Source organism: Paracoccidioides brasiliensis, assembly GCF_000150735.1.
Source record: "Paracoccidioides brasiliensis Pb18 unplaced genomic scaffold supercont2.13, whole genome shotgun sequence".
Classification (NCBI taxonomy): domain Eukaryota; kingdom Fungi; phylum Ascomycota; class Eurotiomycetes; order Onygenales; family Ajellomycetaceae; genus Paracoccidioides; species Paracoccidioides brasiliensis.
In genome coordinates this window covers 57,639-81,737 of record NW_011371370.1, presented here as the reverse complement: position 1 = coordinate 81,737, position 24,099 = coordinate 57,639, and the positions used below count along the sequence as shown (strand labels likewise).

The window sequence follows — 24,099 nt, the reverse complement described above, 5'->3', positions numbered from 1 at the left end:
CACGGAAAAAAAATAATATAAGAGCGCACCAAATCGATCAATTGACATAAAATAAGACAATATTATATTGAATGAAGCGAGTAGCGATTAATATACGCTATATTTGGCAAGAATTCCCCTGAATTGGCAGTTATTTGCGCAAAACGGGTCTCATAACCTGTGAAGGATAGATTGCTTGATTGATTATGAAGCGATCGCTAGCTACGCGGAAGTTATATACGGTGCGGATTACGTAAGAAGGCGGATAGGCCTGACATTATAAAGATCATTAAGTTTGAGTTTTTGAATCATATTTTTCAGATAATATTTAATTTTTCTCTGTTTATAGTTCATTATTATGAAGTGTCTTTGTAGTTGTTGTTGCAGCTAGAATGAAGGGCTGAGTATCTCATGTTTCATAGACATTAACTATAAAGTATTTACATAAAGGTTTTTTCACATACATTGTGAGTTATGAGAACCCTATGCGCAGACATGCATATGTTGCCAATTGATGTCCAGCATTGAGTCTTGACGAGAAGAAATGTGTCTATCATTTCGACATGTTTTATATGAATAATGAAGACTTTGATTCAACTTGACCCACCACTTAAATACCACATATGATGGAGTTGGGGTGAAAGAAAACGGTAGTGGAGTATATCTGAAATCAAAACTTCATGGTATAAAATATATCGAGAAAGTTTTTCGTCCGATCAATTATGGTTTCGCTACATGCAAAAGAGGGCTCGTTCACTAGCCAAAGTGATCTCGAGGTTGAGTAACTTAGTCGAGGAGATTGATTGGTCATCGATACTTGATGAATTCGAAGATAGAATAAAGTTTGTATGTGAGGATTTGCGAGAATTTATAGATGACTCGGTTAACATTCAGGAAAATTTGCCTCCCTGTCCCTAGTCTACTGGGTATATACCCATCTGGCGAAAGCTCAAAGAATCCAGAAGCGGATTCTTTGATGGGAAATCCTCCTGAGACGAATATCACATTCTGTTTCCTTGCCTGAGGCAAACACAGAAAAATATCCCGGCATGAAACCCCTCGTAATAGAATGAAGCCGTCAGGTCGTCAGTTCGTGGTTGGCCTGTTAACTATTGGGTGGAATAGCGTTCAAGCGAGGGAAAATATCGAATTCTCCCACATTATTCTTCCTGCTGGTTACTTGGATGTCATCTACCTCACAAGTGTTGTGCTGCTTTCTCCCCCACGGCTACTTCGATCGAAGTCTTCGGCCGCCCCTTATTCAATCCCGCGAGTAGCATGCAGGCTTTGCATATCCTCTGGCTAGCAAGATACCCACACTGTACGCAACGCCCCATGGTTTGTAATTTCAGCGGCTTTTGGCCGGGCCCTCTAACACCGTGAGGTTTTTTAGTTGGTAAAATCTGGATTTCATGAGTGGCCGTTGTTTGATCTTCTGATAGATCCTTTTCTATATCCACCAATTCTCTGCCATTCGGCGGTCCATTTTGGCTTCCACAGCCTCCGGTAGAATAATCTTCTGCATCTCCCTCAAGCGCAGCAACAGATGTATGAGGAATATGTTTGCCTGAACTACTTATTTCTGGAGGCACGAGCCTTGCCATGTCCTCTCCGCTTCGAACGATATCCAGTATAGAACTTGGGCGCACTTTCTCCAGATCTTTAATCAACGTCCTCGCACTCCCTCTAAACGCCTCCGGCGAATAGATACACTCCGTACTAAAATAATCCAATTTCTTATGATGGGCGTACAAAACAATTTCCTTTTCGTAGGCATATTTGAGTGGCTTACTCCGCTTGATGTCACTCGCCGACGACTCCGTCACGATGCTCGTTGCCCGAGATAGTCGTGGAAGATCACCGCGCAATAGATTCATCATCACTGTCTCAGCGACATCATCCGCATTGTGTCCTGTAACGACATGCTTAATTCCGAGCTTCGCGGCTCCACGGTCGAGCGCTTGTCGTCTAAACACCCCGCAGTACGTGCAGTTTCCCTTCTTCCCAACCTCTGCAACCACTTGATCCATTGTCCATCCATACAATTCATCGTACCCCACTATTTCTAATGGCATAGAATATTGCGCCGCGTTGCGCTTGACCGTTTCCAAGCTGTCATCTCGGTATCCTTTGATTCCCTCGTCAATGGAGAGCAGTGTGAGATGCAGTCCATAGTTGTGGCGCTCATTCAGCGTTTTGAGCACAGAGGCAAGAACCGTGCTGTCCTTGCCACCACTTGCGCCGATGGCAACCCTTTCACCGGGGTAAAAAAGGGCTTTGGAGACGATGGTATCATGAATCTCCTGTTCGAAAAGTTCCAGGAAGCACAGTTTGCAAAGCTTGTGTCTGTTCTTGGGTCTGATTATGAGGGCGCGGGAGGATTTGCAGCTGTAACATAGGGTGGAAGCCATCTTCAACGACCAGGTATTCAATGATAATTTGAGTAGTAAAGAAGAGCGGGAGTCGTTTGATATTGATGCGGGGCGCTAGTCCGGAAGAGGAATCCCAGGGTCTCCAGCCCTAAACTGCTCTGATGCCTCAGGCATTCTGTATTTATATAAGTGCACCGCGGCTAACTAGTTAGTTAACTACGTAGTTAGGTAAACAGCTGTTATTTGAATATCATTATTACATTCTATATAGTCTTGTTAATAGTAAACTACACTAGAAGCTGTCTCTAGCTTCATTTTCTCAATTATTTTATCTACATCATGTGATTGGACCTTGGCTCTGTATATAAGGCTGACTTTCCAGCTGAATGACATCTTCACTTCTCTAACCTGTTGCCTCCTGAGGCTATGTACCGTCTCTTGGTTGATGATGGATGAGCAAGTAGACGGTAGGTATCCTGGGGATGATTCTCGTCCAACAAGCAAAAAGGAGCTGGCAGGATGGTATTGCTATGGCTGGGCAGCGGAGGTGTTCACAGCTTGTGCTATGGGTATGTTATCCAGCTTCTTTCTTTTCCCTGCATCTATGATGAGAATGCATCGAGAGAGCATTAGAGAGCTGGTATTGAAAACCGACTTGCCTGTTTTCTGTACAGTGCCAGAACCCACCACTTCTCTGCTGGAACTCTTCACTAAATCCTAGCTTGCACGTAGGATCCTTCCTCCCGATCACCCTCGAGCAGATGGCAAGGGATCGAGGAGTCCTTCTTTCAAATAAAGCGACACCATGCAGTGCGACCTGGAGAACGACTCCTGTTGTACCTAGTCTGGCCTTGTCTTCTCCGAGCAGCCCACACTCTCCCGAGACTACGCAGTGTGTAGTATATATCTTAGGGTTTCAAATAAACACAGCCAGCTTTGCGATGTACACATTCTCAGTCAGTGTCTTAGTCCAGTCACTATTAATCATCTCCATGTCTGGAGCGGCGGATCATGGAGTCTACCGAAAGACATATCTCTTGGTCTTCGCTGTCGTCGGTGCGGTCTCAACCATGCTCTTCCTGGCAGTTGTTCCGCAGGTTTATCTCCTTGGCGCTTTATTAGCAATTGTAGCGAATACCTGCTTTGGCGCCTCTTTTGTATTACTCAATTCATTTCTACCTTTGCTTGTTCGTCATCATCCTTCCATTCAATCGACTCCGGCTGACCCTACGCACGATGATGGACAATCCGCTGCTGCACCTCAGCAGCTTAGATCTAGCCAGAGACGCCGGTCTAGTAGTCTGTCGTCAGTCACATCGGCTCTACTTCAGAACAACCCTAATCTGTCTACACACGACTCTTTATTAAAATCTCCCCAAACGTCGGCGGAGCTCCAGTTATCGACGAGGATATCTTCCTACGGGATTGGCATTGGTTATATTGGGGCTGTTATTCTCCAAATTATATCCATCTTTGTCGTGGCCGTCACGGGCTCAACAACATTCTCCCTACGGCTCGTTCTCTTCGGAATTGGGCTGTGGTGGTTACTCTTTACGATACCTGCAGCTATGTGGCTCCGTCCACGCCCCGGACCCCCGCTTTCCAGCTCGGTTCGAGGAGCCCATACGTGGCAGTGGGTAAATTATATTGTGTATGCATGGCAGTCTCTCGGTCGCACAGCTCTTCAAGTCCGTCATCTCAAAGATGTGCTTATCTTTTTAGCTGCGTGGTTTCTCCTTTCCGATGGTATTGCCACGGTGAGCGGCACTGCTGTGTTATTTGCCAAAACCCAGCTGGGTATGAAGCTTGCCGCCCTTGGACTAATCAACGTAATAGCAATGGTTTCCGGAGTGTGTGGTGCGTTTTTTTGGAACTATCTGTCTCGTCGGTTGAACTTGCAAGCTTCGCAAACTATCATCGCCTGTATTTGCGTTTTTGAGCTCATACCTTTTTACGGACTTCTCGGATTCATCCCATCAATTAAAAAGCTGGGAGTCTTTGGGCTTCAGCAACCTTGGGAAATGTACATGCTAGGGGCGTTTTATGGCGTTGTAATGGGAGGATTGTCATCCTATTGTCGAAGCTTTTTTGGCGAGTTAATACCACCAGGGTTCGAGGCATCCTTCTACTCATTGTATGCCATCACCGATAAGGGGTCGAGTATTTTTGGTCCCGCGATCGTCGGAATGATTACAGATGCATACGGAGAGATTCGTCCTGCATTTGGATTTTTGGCCGTCGTCATTTTGGTCCCATTACCACTCATGTTGCTTGTCGACGTAGACCGAGGGAAGCGGGATGCTAAAGTTTTGGCTGATAAGTTGGAAGGAAGGGAGCAGGAGGGTTAATATTTAATACATTATCTCGTAGTTAGGAATTTGAATGGTCAACATCCCATCCATGGATACGCCCGTATTATTCTCGTATCACTGCCATATAATTTTCACGTTGACGTTAACGGTTGAGTTGCTTATTATTCATTCCCAGCCCTTCCCTTCATGATGATGTCTTGGGTTATTAAAACTTGTGCACCGGGTTGCGAGGGAAGACACTAATACAGAAATGAATTCAATTCGATCAAGTTTTTGTTCCTACTGATAAAATGGATTGGCAGGAATTATGATATTTATCGTTTTAACTACATATGCGTTTGACATTACTATTCAACCTCTATACGGTTTCTGATCCATCGTTAGTCATGATTGAAGACTGTAAGTAATGGCCTAATTATAAAGGTAGTTGATGACAATTGCGGGAAGAGCACAATAAACTTCAAATCAACTCTTTGACAATTATCAGAAATGCTGTTAAAATATACTGTATCCACATTTTCCTCTACCATCACTGGCTGAGCACTCACCGCCGATGAACTCCATGCTGAAAATATCAAGATATTCCGAAACAAGTACTGTACAATGATGTGATTATAAATTGTCATGCTGAGATAAGATATCCATTCCCTAGCGTTACACCTACAGTTCCCGATAGTCACTAGGCCTAATTCGTTTTTGCCTCGCCTGATGCCGATGAGGGTTTACGGGCTGGCGTAAGTATGCATTGTCTTCCTCCTTCGCGAATGGTCTACCGAAACTGGTTCGCTGTTGGTTCGAGAAGGTGGTGATTCCTGGATTTTGCTGGAAAGGTGGTCTTTGCGGCAAATGACTAAGTTGTTGGCTCATGAAATTCATATTCATCGGCATCCCACCCGCAGCAGGGCCGAAATTGGGGGGCCCATATCCGCCAACTGGCATCATTGTTTGGTTGAATCCAGTCATATAGGAAAGGTTTGGTGGCCCGAAACTCATATTGTTGTTAGCCATTTGATTCCATCCACTTTCGCCATGCGGATATCCGTTAGACATAGGAGAATGGTTTACACCCCCAACAAACCCAGTCATTGACATGATATTATTTGGAGGGAACCCCATAAACGGGAAATTTTGAGGTGATGGTGAGTTAAAATTTCCGGACGATAGTTGCTGATTGAATGGGGTTGGGGAGAATCTGTTCATGGGTTTAAATCTTGAGTTATGTTGATTGTTAACCTGGGACTGGCTATCGTTCGATTTTTGCTTTTTCATTGCTGGTGCAGCGATTGGTTCCTCATTATTGTTTTCGTCACCTTCACCTGCGGGCCGCTTCTTTGGATATGTTGAATTGGGTTGCGTCAGAGTTTCTGGAGACAATGCAGAGGTGGGTTTGTGGTTGGCGGATTCCGAAGCCACTTTTGGTCGAGGGGATCTGGTACTTTCCTCACTAACTGATCCTTCTTCTTTTTCTTTATCCCTTTTCTCTGATTTTTCTTTTTCATAATCCTTTAGCTTAGTAATAGCCTCTTCGTCCACTGCTAAATTGTCTAGTAATACGCCTTCAGTGGAGCAATTGGGGCAAACGAAATCACTTTCGATCAATGCATTTGTGATACAATCGTTGCAATATGTCTTGCTGCAGCATGGAGTTTTCGTTGGCTCTAGTAGTAAGCGTTTATCAATTGGACACTGTAGACCACGCGCTTGTATCTCTTTGCTCCCCTCAGCCGCCGCAAATTCAGCTGCGGCTGCTGCAGAAGCTTTGGCCTTTTCCTGGTACAGTTCCCACGACGCCTTGTCTGGTTGGGCAACCACAAAATCACCATCAGCGTTTACCATGACCCCGGAAAGTTTTGAATCTTCGTTTGAACCATCTAATGCCAGGGAATCGGGCTTTTCAACCTGTTTCTGGAGAGAGCGGGGTATTCCCGTCGATCGCTTAACTCGATAACGGCCGTCGAATTTTGGGTCATTGTTAGTAGGACATGCCTGGATCCAATGCCCTAGAAGCTTGTTAAATTTATAAAAATATCCTGTGTGGGCTTATAGAGACATACCTTTCTCTCGGCAACGGTAGCATAGGTAGCCTGGTGGGGGCGGATGGTCAGGAATATTAACAGGTTTTCCCCTTCCCCGATGAAACGGGACTGGAGTGGCACTAAACGGATTTCCGTTAGCAACACAGTATATAATGGGTGACTACGATATAGGATGGAATATCGCTCATCTTACTTGGCCATTTCGTTTTGCTGTTCCTTCCACTGAGTTTCTTGCAAACTAAATAATGCTTTGATCTTCTCATCTTCGGACTGTGCGCTATTCAAATCGGAAATATTGTTTATAACCGCACCTCCACCACCTATCGTTCGGCCAGCGGCAGGGGGCTCAATCCTAGATGAGCTACGAGCGTTCACTGGCATCTTACCGGAGACATAACGTGCAGCACCGCCCTTGCCAGGTCTGGCAGCAGGAAGTCTGCGGGCGATGACAGATGTGGATCGTGGGATAATGGTGGTATCATCGTCATACTCTATGCGAACAAAGTCAGGTCTCCAAGGTCCTACTTCCAGCCTGGATAAACAGCTGGGACTTACCTTCGTTAGTATCTTCATTATATATCGCAAGCTCAAAATCACTTCCGTCGCCTAGTCGATTTTGATTGATGATTTCTCTTTTCAGCTCAAAAACCGATATACCCGTACCATCAAACGTTACCCTCGAGGGCTCCTTCTGAGATTTGAACTTGAAATGAACAGAAGAAGTCATGATAATTGATGGGAGGAGTTAACAATTGACAATAATTTGGATTTGGGAACTGCGATCAGGTAGGATGTGTCTAAACAAAGATAGAAAATACTGCAATGTTCCGAGTCGTCTCAACCTTGCCAACTACCACAGACGGGTTTTTGATTTGATTTTTTTTTTTTTTTAGAAGTTTTGACGATCGATATATTGAGCAAGGACAGAGAGGTAATTTTTTGAATGCCAGAACGAGATTAGGAATACCCTCAACTGGGTTATTGTTGTATCGATAACTGGATGGGACTGCCTTGCGATTAAAGAGAGACAAGTAGGCTAGTGAAGGTGGACTGATATACCCCCAAGGAAGAAAATTAAGCAGCGGGTCTGTACATAAATTGTATTCGGGTTCTGCGAAGTAAAGGGGAAGGACAATAAGAAGTTTTCAATTGTCTTTCACAACCTAGCAACACAATAACAAGTATAAACTTGAAGCCAGCCGGTTCCCAACACCTATTTTAACCAACCGATGTTTTCTGTCTCCTTACCAAAATGCCCTCGAGAATAACTTGAGATTCTTGATGCAATGAAAAAGCAACACGGCGATTCGGGATATCAAATAATGACAAGGAAAGGTGGTGTGTCTATTCGAGAGGCAAATGAACACTGTTATGTCAACGACCGGCGGGACTACTGTACATTTAACCGTCGAGCGACGACACCCAATCGCTAGCAGATAGAATTTGACTTCAAATAGGGACGTTGACCCGGGACAGGACGGCACTCTCAAAACACGACGAAGGAGTATGGAGATGAAGATGAAGACGACTGGATGGAGCTGTTGTTGTTGATGAAGAAGGGGGGGAGAGTTGGGAGTTTTGAGAGTTTGCGAAGGGAGTTGAGGTTGGAAGGATTTTAACAGTATTAATCAGCAAAGAGGCGAACTTCCAGGGAAACCAAGGGCTCAGCCGCATCGGTGAGTCAGCAGCAGGCTTTTGAGTCTTTTGAATCAGAACCTTTCCTTTTAGAGTATGGATGTCTTACGTATTGTACAGTACATACAGTACAGACAGTACAGACATAAACTTGGGTTTCCACACGACTAAACCTTATTGAATGGATTGATGCCAAACTAGGCTACCCATAGGTTATCTAAGGTTGATCCCCTTCAGATCGCTATTGATCAACCCTGCCCTGTATCATGTTGGGCTATGGCTATGGGTGTACCTGGGTTCTGTTTCCGTGAGCCCGTGTATGGCATGCTAATTAACTACTCGTTATAACTATTTCAATCCCAATTGAATTTCCCTGCAGTTTTGGCTTGCAGCAAGAGTGTTTCTATTGGATCTATTGAACAACCTGAATCAAATCTTGAACAGCTTCATGCGTAGATACGCAGAAGGTAGTATAAGATTCGATAATTCCCTAGATCCGCCAAGCCGCAGTCACAGTGAACATCCTTTTCGTGGTCCATCTCACCTGAGTTTATTATTCATTCTCACGGACGAGAAGCCCTTTAGATGTCAAGTATTCCTTAACGTCTTTCACAGTGTACTCATTTCGGTGGAACTGGTAGAACACGTTAGTATATATATATATATATATATATATATAGAATGCAATTTCAGAATGATATACTAACCATGCCAGCTCCCAAAGCTGCGTCGGTAGTGGTTTTCCTAAAAACTTCCTCGAAGTGACTGGGGCTACCCGCACCGCTCGATGCAATAACCGGAATGGTTGTAAAAGATTTCACATCATTGATGAGCTCGATATCAAACCCGCTATTGCTCCCATCCTTATCAATGCAGTTAAGAAGGATTTCTCCTGCCCCCATGGCCTCTACTGCATTAATAAGCTGGTAAACATCCACATCCCGGGCTTCCCTGCCTCCTTTAATGGTACATTGATACCAGCAATATTCTTGGCCGGCCTCATTCGGATATTGGGTTCGAATTGTCCGATGGGTTGTATCTTCCGCCTTACTAACATAAATCCTTTTAGGATCGACACTGACAACAACCGCTTGATTGCCGTAGGCCTTCGATATGGTCTCGATTGCGGTGCCACCGCTGAGTGTGCAGTTGTTTTCATAGTAGAGCTCAGCAGCGGTAACTGCATCTGATCCAATGCTGACCTTATCAGCCCCAGACTTGAAGTACATCGTCGCGATGTCCAACGCTGAAATTTTAGTGCCATCGGTGTCCACAGTATCCCTAATGCCGCCTCCGATTGTCAGGGGTACGAAAACGGTTTCTGACGTTCGCCGAAGAATTTCCAGCATTGGAACATCTGCCACAGGGCAATTTCGGAAAGAAGTAATATTCAAGAAAGTAATCTCGTCCGCGCCTTGTTCATAATAACGTTTCGCCATCTCAACAGGTTTCCCTAAATTTCTGACTTGCCCTCCACTCTCATACCCGCTCTTCTCCCGGACGTCATATTGATCGCCCTTCGTTACTACTAGGTCCCCATTGTCATTGGCGCGGACATCCAAACATGCAATGACTCGCCTTGTCAGACCACTAACAAGTGTAGAATTTGAAGGGGCGTCCAAACTTTGGATACTTTTCCCATTCAGGAAAGCCTCAAGCGTGCGGAGGCCGGCTTTGCCGCTTTTCTCAGGATGAAATTGCGTCGCAAAAATGTTATCACGGCCGATGGCACCAATAAATGTTTCATCCCCATACGTTGCGGTTGCAACTGCCCATCCTTGGTCCGCAAGCACCTTTTCATTGTAGGGAGCCGCATATGAATGAACATAGTAGTATTTGCTTTGTGGATGAAGCCCATAGAAACTGGTATATTTCTCTGGACTTTTGCTGGGACATTTGGCTGAGTTCCATCCGATGTGCGGGACACTCTTACCGGTAGAGTCAAACCTCGCTAGACGGACAGGTATTAACCCCAAACCCGATTCTGTTGGATCCTCTGCAGAGCCTTCGCAGAGAACCTGCAAGCCAACGCAGATGCCCATAAATGGCTTTCCAGAAGCTATATGGTTTCTTATTGGCCCAAGAAATCCCCCCTTTGAGAGTTGGGTTAAACAGTACCCAAAGTGGCCAACACCAGGCAAAATAAGTTTCTTAAAAAGAGCCCATGTTAGAGAGACCTCCTCCTCAGCCTAAGGATTACTTTACTGACCTCCGCATTCTGCACGTCATCTGGAGACTTCACCCATTCAACTTGATAACCAACCTTCTCAATGGCGTTAACGAGGGATCGAATATTTCCCGCTACATAATCCAGCAGATGAACAACAGGCATTGTGTATGGGAAAATAAAAATATATAAAATTTAAGAAAATTTTCTTAAAAAAAACCGCATGGCACTACTAGGGAGTTGGCTTGGTGGGTGTTTGTCAAGAGATTCCAAAGCATATAATCGGCGTAAACATCCTTGAAATTTACCGTGAGGTCACGGATGAGTCAGACGTGGAGAAACTTAAAAACGATCACCTAGCTAGTTTTAGTCAGTTAACACATGACCAACCAATAATTGTGTGTTTTAAGATTACGACCTGTAATTTATTCTACTCCAAGCTTTTCACTAGTATCTCCCGCCGAACTTAGCCTAAGTACGTACTAGGTATCGTTTGTCGAATGGAGAAAGGTATAATAGTATATTCTGCGATCTAAGTTTGATATATTCAAGGCACTGAATGATTGTGAGAGAAACTCCTGAAACTGAGCTGAAAGGAACAAATCAAACCAACAAGTTCACCACTATCATATAATAGGCTCAGAATTCAACACCTCATGATCAGAGGTAGTGATGTCTGACCTTTGAAGGTAAATTAACCCATTTCGTGGCTAGGGATTTTGTTAGAAGATATAGAAAGTTTGACTTCAGGGGAGACATGACGTACAGGAGAAAATTGTCGAAGTTTCACTCCAGCTTCCTCCAAAATTGATGCGGTCTGAGATGCGTTAGTCACTCATTGCACAGGTATGCTAAAGGGAATGGATACAAACTTCTTTATCCATGTTATAGCTTTGAGAGTAGACCACTTCAGAGATACCGAGCTGCGCAATTTTCACACTACACGTCAGGCAAGGGCAACTGTAGGAAAGAGAGTCAGAGTCCTCTTCTCGTGTATGTAGAGATAAAACTTGGGGGAACTAACGTATTGCAATATAGAATGGCCGCTTCGCCTATTCTCTCACGCCCTGCTTCCAATAGGGCATTTTCTTCTGCGTGGATGCAAAGACAGGTAGACAGCGCCGCACCACCACCTTCGCCGCAGTTGCAACGAGGACCTGTTAGTGATTAGCAGGGACTCAATATGGCTTCTAAATCAGAGCAAATCTTACATCCGCCTTCGTTGCAGTTTTTTGTATTTCGAGGAGTTCCATTATATCCCGTACTGATGACTCGTTTTTCTCGGACGATGACGCATCCTACTCGTCGCTTCATGCAGTTACTCCTTTGAGCTGCTAGGGAAGCAAGCTGCATAAAATATTGATCCCAGCCAGGGCGCAGGCGATGTTCACTAACTAAATCTAGTTCATCCAGGGCTGCATGCAATTCATGCAATGAAGACGACGAGTTAAACAATCGAACTTGGGCACGGTGTGTCATGTAAACTATGCCAATATCCCTGTCGTACAGGTGCTTGTCGTTCCAGAGGACGAACTTTTCCAGATCAGGGGGATCCAATTGTCGACGCCAAGACCTGATGTTGTTAGCATTGACGGGTGTATTATGCAAGGAATGGTGGATCTGGAGTACCGTTCAGTGAAGCGGCTCCAACGGAGGCTAACCGGGGCATCGATGCTGACCAGAAGAAAATATGGTCTCATCAGGAGCCTCTCCAAAGTTGTCTCATCCCAGATATCGGTAGTAACCCATCGTTCCCGCCAATTTTTAGTCACGAAACTGAGAAGCTCGTCGACCGTCTGAAACATCTGAGATCCGCTTTTAACCGAATGATTTCCGAAGGATAGGGCAAGTTCCTTTTCATCCAGAAGATCAGGTTTACGGGCGAGCTGCAGTTGCCGGAATCCATGCTTCTGGATCAAGTATTCAGAAACAGAGTGTTTTCCGGAACATATTCCTAACTGCTACATCAGTCTTCCTCTGCTCTGCGTGAAAACAAGATGTATAAATAACAGGATTCTGGCAACAGACCTCCACATAGACCAAGCAGCATTGTCACAGACCAACAGGATAATCCCTGAGTAGAAAATTGGGTGAATATATATACCTATGCTTAAGAAACTACTCTTCCAAGGTTGGTTTGTTCATGGAATCTAACGTGAGGAAGAAATAGTTCTCAAAATAGTGTTTATCAAGGAGACACTTAGATGCACAGGGGTCCCCCAGCTTTAGTTAGGAAACGAATACTTTATATCATTGATGTAGACTGATGAAAAAACTTCAACAGCTGTCCCTCCCTGCCAAAACACATTCCAGGATGGGTTTCTTTGGGGACCAAGTTGCTTGAAGTGTAAACGGGTCAGGTGACTGCGGGAGAAAGCTCGCGAGCCAAACAAACATCTGTAACTTCAAGGGAAGAACGTACGGTACTTGTACTGTATATATACATTGCAGTACGTACCGACAGAACTGACTAACCCCCGGCGGTGTGTTGTTGGGTGGGATTCCGGGCGTGACGTAACTTAGTTACTCCGCAAATGCAGCAAAAGTTAATTACAGTAACTACTTATCAGGGAGGCTTGCTGCGTTCCGGGGGCATTTGCAGCTTCTGGGGTTTTAAACAACCCACAACCTTCTGGTGAGAGCCTTACCAGCCAGATTTATTGGCTTTATATGATTCTCTTGTTTGCGGAGTTCCATACTTCAGTTTGAATCGTCTGACAATCCATATGGAGATCTATGCACAGTACGTATACGTTATGGAAAGTAATTCTGTTATGGGATCACTGCTCTGTTTCTCAACCATCCATCAGCTGATATTCCCATGAGGCCACTATCGATCACCTGCCGAGAACTGAGATTGGGAATCGAACAATCCTTGGCTGCTTATTTATCATAAGCGAAATCTCCATTCCATCAACCTTCAACTACAATCTGTCGCCAACATGCAGTATTCACCATTCATCTCTAATATAGAGCTTCCCTTCTACACATCCCTGGCCTCGTTGAAAATAAACCATGACAAACTTGATGACTCCGCTCGTAAGCTTCTAGGTCTTTACGAGATCAAATCTACCGATCCTCCGGAGTCTTCTTGTCGCATGCAAATCCATGGGACCGCATTGACCCGAGATGAGTAAGTTGGAGCATTTCTGGCTAACGTTTATCAACTACGGAGTATGTAAACTCATACTCATGATTTTGCAGGGTGCCCGCGGGGCTCTATAGAGGAGAAGGGATGATAAAAAATGTTAACACCATTGAAGAATACCGCAATACAGACAAGAATGCTCTTTTACTACAAACGGGGAAGACGGTATGCAACCCCTTCCGGACTCACAGCATCTAAAGCATCCTCCTTTGTTGCTGACTGTCTATATCCGGGATAGATCTGGGATGCTATTAATGATGGAACGATTTATTCTTGCCCATCGTTGCTAGTCTCATTTGTTGTGCTTTCCTTCGCAGATTTAAAGAAATACAAATTTCTGTATTGGTTTGCTTTCCCAGCAATCCATTCAGCGTGGAACCCTGTTGCAGAACCTAAACATTTGGCAGGCAACGAAAGTTCCACCCTAGTTGACGCTGTTCAAACATGGCGATACGGGGTGGATGCCCGTCAACACGGCTTCTTTCTTGCTCGGAAGTATAGACATCCTGACAACGATCTCCCAAGCGACACTCGTTCTGGCAGAGAACTTGGAACAAATCAAAAGCCACTTTCTCCAATTGCTAAAGAAGTTGGGTTTTCATGGGAAATTTCATCCCTTTCAGGTTTCGAAACAGGATTTTTCCGCAATGTTTTGGCTGAGGATTGCTTTGTTTGTTTCGCTGATCCCTCGAACTACCCGGACGCGCCAGGTTGGATGTTAAGGAATTTGTTGGTTCTGGTACGCCAGCGCTGGAAGCTTGGTCAAGTCCAAATTCTCAGATATCGTGATGTTCAATCAAAAAGGGATCAAGGTAGAAGTATCGTCATAAAATTGAGATCAGATGCTGCCCAAACTGAACATGAGGAAACCCAGCTTGGATCTGAGAGCACTATGCCTAAAGTCACCGGGTGGGAGCGAAACGCCGCAGGCAAACTTACTGGACGAATCATTGATCTCACAGAATACATGGACCCGAAAAGGTTGGTTTGAAGCTTTTATATTGTTATTGGAGCACTCACATACACCGCTGCTAATACATGTAATAGATTGGCTGATCAATCCGTCGATCTAAATTTGAAACTTATGAAGTGGAGGATCAGCCCCAACCTCAACCTCAAGAAGATAAAGAATACAAAGTGCCTTTTGCTAGGTGCAGGAACTCTTGGAAGCTACGTTGCGCGGAATTTGCTTGTGAGTATGACTAAATTTATTGGGTCTATATCAAAGATTAATCCAAAAACCATAGGGATGGGGTGTTCGAAAGATCACATTTGTAGACAACGGAACCGTGTCTTTCTCCAACCCAGTGAGACAACCTCTTTTCGAATTTAAGGATTGCCTGGAAGGAGGCGCCAAGAAAGCGCATCGTGCTGCCGCCGCGCTTGCGGAAATTTACCCAGGTGTTGATGCTTCCGGTCATGTGCTGTCAGTGCCGATGCCAGGCCATCCGATAACAGACGCTTCGAAAGCAGAACGTGAATTCGAGGAACTTCGGAGGCTCATTCACGAGCACGACGCAATATTCGTGCTATTGGATACTCGAGAATCTCGTTGGTTACCGACGGTTATGGGAAAAGCGACGGGGAAAATAGTGATGAATGCAGCGCTAGGTTTTGACACATACGTTGTAATGCGTCACGGCGTCGAAAACAGTGAGGCACCGGAAACTGAACTGGGATGCTACTTTTGCAATGACGTTGTGGCTCCCGCTGATGTAGGTCGTCAACCTTAGCCTCGTAGAGGGAGTGTGTGTGCTAATTCATCTATAAGTCTATCAAGGATCAGACGCTGGACCAACAGTGTACAGTGACACGTCCTGGTATCGCTGCGATCGCATCAGCCTTGTTGGTTGAATTATTTGTCTCTGTATTGCAGCATCCAAACGGACCAGCTGCTCCTGCATCCTCTTCCTCTAACGAGAACCCCTCTTATCATCCTCTTGGGATCATACCTCACCAAATTAGGGGATTCCTGTCTAATTTTTCTAACGTGGTCGTATCAGGGAAGAGCTATAATTGCTGCAGTGCTTGTTCAGGTAATATAATTAACGCGTACAGGCAACATGAGTGGGAATTCGTCAAAAAAGCCGTGAATGAAAGTGGCTATGTTGAAGAGCTAAGCGGGCTTAAGGAGGTAAGTTTTCAGTTCAGGAGGCACATCAGAATCGTAACTAAATTCCATAGATCCAACGTGCAGCAGAAGAAGCCTCGGCTTCAATCGACTTCGACGAGAGCGATTTTGAAGAAGGTGATGGGGAGATAATATAGGATATTAGAAATGAAACGACCATGCAAATTCTGTTCATGATCATCTCCGATAAGTGGCCAGATATTAAGAGTAAACTCGGGTACAATTGAAGGGAGATCCTAGTTATGGGGGAGAACGGCGTCTCTAACAGCGTTATGTTTCCGCCTTAGACCAATAAAATATGCTTCCTTTGATTCCTGATAGAAAATCTTGTCAGAGAGCAACCAAAGATTATAAAGTATTCTGAAAACATACGCTGCGAGAAGATTCGGGCTTTTCTCGATGGACAGTCTGAAAAAGTTCTTTCAACTGCCTTTCGAGTGCTTTATCTTCTGCGCCTTGATAAAACTTGCAAACGAAATGGCCTCCTGTTTTCAGGACGTTGAAACTGAATTCCAGTGCCGCCCTACAGAGATCCTGTTTCTAAATTAATAATTAAAATACAACAAAAGGGGAAAGGAATTTCAGCGGTAGGGTGTCTAAATCATACCATGCTCCCGGCGTGATCTCGAAAACTCATTCCGCTCGTGTTCATCATCCTATGATATGGGTCACTAAGGCTTTTCTTCCAGAAACCAGTTGTTTGATCCCAGGGGGCAGACATGTCGCTTAGAACCACATCAACCGTCTTATCTCCCATTGCAGTATCGGAGACATGTTCCGCGTCCCCGCCAACCTGGGTTATGTGCGAGCTTGCACTCCGTTCTCGATCAATATAACCCTCGCTTTCCTCGATCTGGTAACCGGTTATTGATTGGGAATCAGGATCGGTGTTTTCGAAGTGATTGAGACGTTGCACTCTTCCCCGATTAGGATTCCGAAGGAATTCTTGCACGTAAGCTTGCACCTGCGGTGAAAGGAAGTTTCCTTGGATTGTGGAGACACCTTTCGGGGGCTGAGCAGGAATAATATCTACCCCTACCACACGTCCGTTGGGTTGTGTGAGCTCGACAGCGACCTAGAAGAAGATAATTAGTAGTATTTCAAGCTTGAAAGAGAGAAGGGGCAAGGATAACGTACCTGTGACCAAGACCCAGGGGCATAACCCTTGCGTCACTGTTAATATGCAAGCGTGTTGTAAAAGGGGGTACTTTGATTCATACCAGATCCACGACACTCTGCCCCAGTTTGAATATTTTATGTTTGTCATTGATCTATTAAGGTTCTTTGTTAGTCAGTCCGACTTCCAAGAACGATAACATTAAAAGGGTTAGAAACCTGGAGGAGCTTAAACGCAGCACGGCTTTTCAATCCCTTTACTATTGCTTCTCTCGAATATCTATCCTTGGCCTGCCGGGCCTGCCATCTCTTCGAAGAGGAATGCCGTATAGATAACTCATATATTTGGTTAGGTTGGACCCACAGATTTTCGCCAGTTGGCAACCATGCACGGTAGAGTGTGCGGACACCGCACAGTTTCATAGGGACTTAGGTTATATCAGATACAGGTTACCTAGTATTGGTTGAATTGCTCTCGTTTCAATGTTTGCAGTACCCGCGTTCGTTCAAATTGACAATGATAAATGTAAGACCGATCTCACTTTCGAAGGTCGCAGTCATGATATCACGTGAGGCAAAAGCATCCAGACCTGCGGTTGAGCCTGCGGACATAAGAATCAGTCTAATATATCGGTTACACCAATAATTTAGTATGTGTGGGACCTTGAACAACAAGCCCGCTCTTTGGCTATTAAAGAGAAAGATTGTATTTGTGTTCTCTAGGAAATCGCGAAACGATCATTCTAGTCGGATAAAATGGATGCTAACAAGCTTCTTCAGGTTGGAATAGTTCAAGCAGACGTGGCTAAGGGTATGTGTCAAGGACATTAGAAAGTAAATAGCACATATACGCAACGTATTTAATCTTTTGCAGCGCGAATATTCTGCCGCAAAGGAGAGATCCCTGTATAAGCACCCAATCCTCTTATACTCCCAAGCCGTCGACCTAACCCAAACTGACCTCCCCCGAGAGCTCGGAACCCTCCCGGAACACGCCGTCTCTCCTTGTTGGAATCTTCAAAGCCGTCGTCATCATCAAACAGCGTTCTTTCAGGTTTCTTTGGAAGTAATATCCGTTTCCTTCCAGCCACTCTATGCGTCGTCAAGATTGAAGAGTCAACCTGTGATTGTCCCGGTTGATCAACTGCACCGTCATCATCTGAAACTACCTTAGCGCATTCTTCTTGTGGCTTTGTTGGACGTCTGCGGTTCGTTGTCTTCGCGGCCTTCGGATTGAAAGATTTGAGAGACTTTGGAGGGTCATGCATATCGATATCGTTTTCGATCCGTTTGGGCAGCCTACAGGCGGGCTTCTCATCAGCATCGCTCTTGGACGTGTCCGAAGATTCTGCTGTTGTGCTAGTTCTGTTCAAAAATGGTGTTGTGGAGAACGTTGATTTTTCGCCAGGTATCGTCGGAACTCTGGTAATTTTCTGAGGATGCGCAGCTGCTCTGGGTGTGTCGATTGTTATGTCTGGCTCATACTTAGAAGCGCTCCGCTTGCGTCTCTGGTCATTTTCTCTATGAGATGTTCCAGCATCCTCCAGTAGCGGAGTGTCATCTAAGTTGCTCTTGTCTTTAAATTGCCTTAGTGCATTCTCTGATTCACGCAACCTATTTCGGAGTGTAGTTAACTTGTTTTCGAACACCGCTCGTTGGCGAGTCCACTCAACAGCTTCAGCTTTCATGTCTTTTTCAATTTTTTCCCGCTCCCGCCGCTCTCTAGCGATCTCCTTAGTTAATTCCTCCAGCCGGATACTTTTTTTGTTATCCTCTTCGCTCTGTTTCAACCCTTTCAGTCGTACCTTTTCCAAAGCACGTTTTTCACTTTGAAGCTCAACTTCTAGCGAGCTCAGCTGTCGTTGAAGCAACAATTTCTCCGAAACCAAACTTTGATGAGACAAGTTTTGGGATTTTAGGCGCTCGATTTCGTGATTTAAATTCGATAATTCTCGCAACATTGAACGCTTTTCGGCTAGTAGTTTGGCTGAGTCGGCCGACGTGGCTTTGAGTTCCTGTATGTTCGACTACTGGATATTAGCTTTAATATCAAAGTAGATGTTCTGAATGCTTCCCTTTAAATCATCGATTTCTCGTAACCGGACCTGGAGCGAATTTCGAAGGTAGTCAACATCATTCTGAATTTGACTCAACTGCTCCTGCGCTTCGCAGCCAATTTTCTCTGCTCTCTCCAGATGGCCTTTCGTTTCCTCCAGTTCAGAATAAAGGAAATCTCTATCATGATTCGCGAGCAAGAAATAAACGTGTAGGATCCGGTTTTGCTCACTCCCAACTATTAATTCGGTCTGCCAAAGAGCTTTTTCATATTCTGTCTCAAGCTGCGAAGTGCGAATTGGGAGCGACTAATAAAAAGGTCTTTGTAAGCAAGAGAAGACGATAGAAGATACCGCGGAACTGGCCCACCTCATGTCGAGCTGATGAATTATTTTGCTTGGACAATGACATCAGCGTTGAGTCTTTATCCTTCAGTTGCGTATAGGTGGTATGAGCGCGATGTTTGGGGTTAGTATATTAAGTATTGGAAGTTCCTTTAAGAATGCTGAGCAGGGAGAGTAAACAAATCCCGGACATTAGTTTTACCGTGATCCGAGATCCGGTTTTAACCCGAACAAGCAATAAAGAGACACTTAAGTCGATGTAACTTCAACCTCAGTTGAGCAGTTTCTAACCAAACTTTGCGACCAACTTTGCGAGTTTCTCTCTAAACGACGAAGAGGGTGAAGAATAAAAGGAGTCAACATGAGGATATTGCCAATATTTGCGACCTTTTTTTCCTTGATAATATCTTTATCTGCTGCCAAATCTACTACCGACCGATACAAAACCTACCAAAATCGGGCAAAATCGGTCAAACCAATTGTGCTTAATGATTCGACTTATAATGATTTGACCTCGAACCCACGCGATTACCATGTCGCTGTACTTCTAACTGCTGGAGACATGAGGTATGGGTGTCAGCTTTGCCGTGAAATTCAGCCGGAGTGGGAGCTTCTCGCTCGGAGCTGGATTAAGGGAGCCAGGCAGGATACTCCCAAATTACTATTTGGCACTCTTGATTTCTCAAAGGGGAAGGATACCTTCCAGAAGGTATGTAAACGTTATGCCCTACCATCTACTTATTTCCAATAATTGACAATTGCATTTGGTAGCTCATGCTTAAAACTGCACCCGCTCTGATACTCTTTCCACCCACTGCTGGCCCCGCAGCAAAAGCTGACGCATCTCCCATCCAATATAATTTCAACGGGTAAGAAATTACATTCCCACTCTAATTTTCCAGCCATTTTCTAACTCTACGATAATAAGGCCACTTTCCGCAGACCAGATTAATAATTGGATGAACCGCTACCTACCAGATGGGCATAAGCCCTCAATCGTTCGTCCGATAAACTATGGCCGAATCGCAACAATGACGACATTATTGCTGGGTGCCGTAACCCTTTTCACAGCGTTGTCAAAGTATATTTTGCCTGTCATTCAAAGTCGAAACCTGTGGACTGCCATAAGTCTGATTGCAATTCTCCTTTTCACCAGTGGACATATGTTCAACCACATAAGAAAAGTACCATACGTAACTGGGGATGGAAAAGGTGGTATCAGCTATTTTGCCCCTGGCTTTTTATCTCAACTAGGCGTTGAAACACAAATAGTTGCTGCAATTTGTAGGTTTACCCTCACAATACGCGTCCAGAAGACCTATTCATATTTGGATTTTCTAACCTTTCTCTACTACGCAGATGCTTCTCTTTCATTTGCTACGATAGCCCTTGCAATAAAAATACCTCGTATTTCAAATCCTAAATTACAGCAGATCAGCGTGGTTATCTGGGAACTGATTACATTTGTGATATACAGTTTTCTGTTGAGTGTATTCAGAACGAAAAGTGTTGAGTATCCGTTCTCCCTCCCTCCCTTTTAAAGGACAGATATAATTTGTGAAATCAATAAAAAAATGTTGGCCGGTTTGATTATTTCTTTGTAATTAGGTGTTCTTTTAGATATATGATTATTTATCAATATCTTATTTTATTAAAGAATTACAATATAACTAGTTTATCAGTGAGTTACATCAGTCAGTCACTCCTGTTACGGCGCAGTGGCTGGTAATATGAATTAAGGTTGATCCGCTCCGACCCCAACCATATCCGCTCTGATCCTCAACCACCTACTTATATTCGACTGCTCGTTCATTCCCACATTCTAATTCTCAGTTTAGTATTCTTGTTGCAGCTACCTAGTTAGATAGATGAATTGAGCTTTTGTCTTATTATCATCATGTCTCTAGACTGAGCCATGACATAATACTAAACTCATCTTTCTCAAAAGCCCTGGAGATCGAGTAGCAGGCCTATATGTCTATGTCCATGTGAGCTCCTCAGTGGTTGCGATCGTGCTGAGTGCTCAAACCCTATGTCTATGTCTATGTCTATATCTATGTCCACGTCCATGTCTTTGTGAGCTTCTCAGTGATTGCAACCGTGCTGAGTGCTCAAATCTGAGTTTATTTTGTTCTTCTTTACTGTCCTTCTCTTCATCATGGAAGCTTCTCTTGCTGCTCTTTGACAGGAATTTGGGAGTGCTATTCAGGAGCCTCACAATCAATAGTTCCAGGCAGCTCTGAACAACTCCTGATCTCAATCCCGTCCAAAGACCCTACTGCCAGACCTCGAATGAATCTCTGGCAGACTATATTGCTAAGTTAAACGCACTCTCTATGACACCAGAGCCCAGGCTGTATGTCAGTTTGCAACAGTCTAGCTCAGCAGTTAAACCTCCTTTGGACCTACAAGGAATTCCTGCGCGTTGTTCCAGCAGTTAGCTTCTAGCTCTTTCTTCTATTCATCCTTGCCACATGCCTCTCAGCAGTCTCAGTTGATCACCCTGCTTGCTTTGATCGCTCCGCTTCGGTCGTCCTGCTTCGATCGATCCGCTTCAATCGCCCTTCTCACCATGATCCTATAAATCTAAATCAGATTCAACCTGATGCCCTTGAATCTAATGATCATTGGGTTGAAACTGCCAATTCTGTCCACATTCTCCTAAGCCTTATCACCGTCAAACTGCCAAATGAATCCCAGCCTCTATATAAGGATCTGACGACGATGACTCAGATGTTAGGGAGATATGGAAGGAAATCTATAAGGATCTGGTGAATGATAACTAAGGCGACCAATCTACTAATAAGCTTGGTGGATTTTATATTTTGCTCTTTTCTTGTATATAGCACAGCTGTTTGAGGGCAAGCACTCTTTTTAAACCGGGGGGTAATGTTACGGCGCAGTCGCTGGTAATATGGGATAAGGTTGATCTGTTCTTACCTCAATGATATTTAGTTGCTCTCATTTATTCGCTCCACCCTAGAGATTAATCCGTTCCGATCCCCAACCATATTCAGTTGCTTAGGTTGATCCGCTCCAATCCTCAACCACCTATATATATTTAGCTATTTGTTCATTCCACATTCTAATCCCCAGTTTAGTATTCTCGTCGCAGCTGCCTAGTTAAATAGATGAATTGAAGCTTTTATCTTTTTATCATCATGCCTCTAGTTGAGCTATGACACTATATTAGATTATGCAGTAGAGATTTGGTGAAAAGAGCAAAAGAGCTTTATAAACTATTTTCAATTATTATAAAATAATGCTTTAAAAAGAATTTTAGATGCTTGTAAAATATTTTCTATTAGAGCTAAGGAAAAAGAGACATCAATTTCACCATCAGCTATTAGATTTGATAAAAGTTGTATGAATTATACTCTAAGAATCATGAAAATAAATGCAAATCATTCAATTTAAATGAGAGTATCTATGTCATATTCTTCAGATATATCTAGAAAAGACTTAAATAGAAAATGATTTCTAGATTAGAATGAATACTTTAGTAACTCAAAACAAGATATTATCTTTTCAGCTGTATAGAATATGTGCTGTGATTAAAGATTAATTATTAAACTTAAATATAGAAATTATAAATCATAATGAGCTTTATCTTTGAAAGAAAAATCTAAGATCATTAATAGATATTAATAATCTATTAATCGTGCCGCTGTGCAACTTATACCTTGTATAGATGCACCACATCAAAATGATAAAAACATTAAAATAATAAAAATCTTGAATCACATTCTCATTATTGCATTCTATATCAACAACCAGTAGCTAATCTATAATAAAAAAAAATTATCAACATTATTCTCAATATGTATATCATTTCTAAATTGATTTAATTCCTTTTTTATCAATAGTGTGAGTGGATTATTGTCAATTTTCATAGAATCAACTTCAAGTCTTTATCACTTCTTATTCTGCTCTTTTTCAGCTTCATTATTCTTATATCACTTGATTTTTCTATTGACATCTTTAATAGTGAAGACTTCCTCTACTTGAATCTGATGATAGATTGTTTTAGCTCTGCAATGTTTGTTGACATTGAGAAAGTTCTCTAATTTAGTAATCTATTGCTCATTAAATTTTATGTAAATTAGACTTGCTTTGAATATCTTGTTCAAATAACATGTCAAGATGAGTGATTTCAAATCAAGAGTATTTCTAATACTTTATATAGTATTTTCTATAATATTAATATAATATTTTAACTTTTAAATTATCTTTGATGAGAATATCTGAGAAAAAGAAGTAGATATGTGATCTGAATTATTTTCATCTTCATAAATCTACAGTGAAAGAGGTGATGAGATTCAATGCTTAAAAGTGTCAAGAACTCAGTCAGAATTCCATGGATATATACTACATTAAGCCCATTCTGCAGCTATTGTATCAGATTTGAAGGTCTGCTTTCATATAGCTGAGAGGTCTTGTAGATACTGCTGTTTTTCATACTTAACAAGATCATGGCATGCAGCATAGTTGACTGCTTTTAAATAATAATGCTTATATTGCTAAAATGATAGATTATTCAAAAATTGTAGCAAATAAATAGCATGCAATGGAAATTTATATAGAATTATCTTATGAAGATCTGCATATTATATGAACTCAAATAAAATCTGAAGACATTCAAATCATGTATTGATATATTCAATATCTTCAACTGTCACTTTCTTTGAATTCATTGACTTCTATTTCACTCTCTTATACTCAGATAGATGTTTAATGAATCTATAAGTCTACATTTTGCTGACTTTTGAAAAAGAGGTAGTAGAATCTATATGCTGATATCTGT

General features: G+C 43.2%; 8 protein-coding genes across 8 annotated transcripts; 3 read left to right on the top strand and 5 right to left on the bottom strand.

Moving 5' to 3' along the window:
• Window positions 1-1,175: 1,175 nt before the first annotated feature.
• On the bottom strand, window positions 1,176-2,390 carry PADG_07848 (cytoplasmic tRNA 2-thiolation protein 1; the record flags this gene model as incomplete). Its single annotated transcript, XM_010765005.1, has 1 exon — window positions 1,176-2,390. One exon carries the CDS (start codon window positions 2,388-2,390, stop codon window positions 1,176-1,178), a length of 1,215 nt encoding a protein of 404 aa, XP_010763307.1.
• Window positions 2,391-2,799: 409 nt separating this feature from the next.
• Window positions 2,800-4,699, top strand: PADG_07847 (uncharacterized protein; the record flags this gene model as incomplete). The annotated part of the gene is made up of 2 exons (XM_010765004.1): window positions 2,800-2,920; window positions 3,084-4,699. 2 exons carry the CDS (start codon window positions 2,800-2,802, stop codon window positions 4,697-4,699), a joined length of 1,737 nt encoding a protein of 578 aa, XP_010763306.1.
• Window positions 4,700-5,323: 624 nt separating this feature from the next.
• Window positions 5,324-7,426, bottom strand: PADG_07846 (cleavage polyadenylation factor subunit MPE1; the record flags this gene model as incomplete). Its single annotated transcript, XM_010764909.1, has 4 exons — window positions 5,324-6,663; window positions 6,718-6,818; window positions 6,893-7,190; window positions 7,255-7,426. The coding sequence occupies 4 exons, from the start codon at window positions 7,424-7,426 to the stop codon at window positions 5,324-5,326; spliced, it is 1,911 nt and encodes a 636-aa protein (XP_010763211.1).
• A 1,461-nt stretch (window positions 7,427-8,887) lies between these two features.
• Window positions 8,888-10,666, bottom strand: PADG_07845 (imidazole glycerol phosphate synthase hisHF; the record flags this gene model as incomplete). Its single annotated transcript, XM_010765003.1, has 3 exons — window positions 8,888-8,968; window positions 9,042-10,484; window positions 10,544-10,666. The coding sequence occupies 3 exons, from the start codon at window positions 10,664-10,666 to the stop codon at window positions 8,888-8,890; spliced, it is 1,647 nt and encodes a 548-aa protein (XP_010763305.1).
• Window positions 10,667-11,127: 461 nt separating this feature from the next.
• Window positions 11,128-12,551, bottom strand: PADG_07844 (deoxycytidine monophosphate deaminase; the record flags this gene model as incomplete). Its single annotated transcript, XM_010764908.1, has 7 exons — window positions 11,128-11,211; window positions 11,268-11,318; window positions 11,374-11,461; window positions 11,526-11,658; window positions 11,713-12,074; window positions 12,131-12,455; window positions 12,530-12,551. The coding sequence occupies 7 exons, from the start codon at window positions 12,549-12,551 to the stop codon at window positions 11,128-11,130; spliced, it is 1,065 nt and encodes a 354-aa protein (XP_010763210.1).
• An 892-nt stretch (window positions 12,552-13,443) lies between these two features.
• Window positions 13,444-15,917, top strand: PADG_07843 (ubiquitin-like modifier-activating enzyme ATG7; the record flags this gene model as incomplete). The annotated part of the gene is made up of 7 exons (XM_010765002.1): window positions 13,444-13,634; window positions 13,706-13,814; window positions 13,888-14,630; window positions 14,697-14,841; window positions 14,897-15,364; window positions 15,421-15,783; window positions 15,834-15,917. The coding sequence occupies 7 exons, from the start codon at window positions 13,444-13,446 to the stop codon at window positions 15,915-15,917; spliced, it is 2,103 nt and encodes a 700-aa protein (XP_010763304.1).
• Window positions 15,918-16,016: 99 nt separating this feature from the next.
• Window positions 16,017-19,362, bottom strand: PADG_07842 (uncharacterized protein; the record flags this gene model as incomplete). The annotated part of the gene is made up of 10 exons (XM_010764907.1): window positions 16,017-16,094; window positions 16,153-16,314; window positions 16,388-16,855; window positions 16,918-16,944; window positions 17,001-17,051; window positions 17,116-17,324; window positions 17,439-17,498; window positions 17,858-18,923; window positions 19,002-19,259; window positions 19,321-19,362. 10 exons carry the CDS (start codon window positions 19,360-19,362, stop codon window positions 16,017-16,019), a joined length of 2,421 nt encoding a protein of 806 aa, XP_010763209.1.
• Window positions 19,363-19,656: 294 nt separating this feature from the next.
• Window positions 19,657-20,836, top strand: PADG_07841 (uncharacterized protein; the record flags this gene model as incomplete). The annotated part of the gene is made up of 4 exons (XM_010765001.1): window positions 19,657-20,004; window positions 20,067-20,164; window positions 20,224-20,579; window positions 20,655-20,836. 4 exons carry the CDS (start codon window positions 19,657-19,659, stop codon window positions 20,834-20,836), a joined length of 984 nt encoding a protein of 327 aa, XP_010763303.1.
• Between the last annotated feature and the right edge of the window lie 3,263 nt (window positions 20,837-24,099).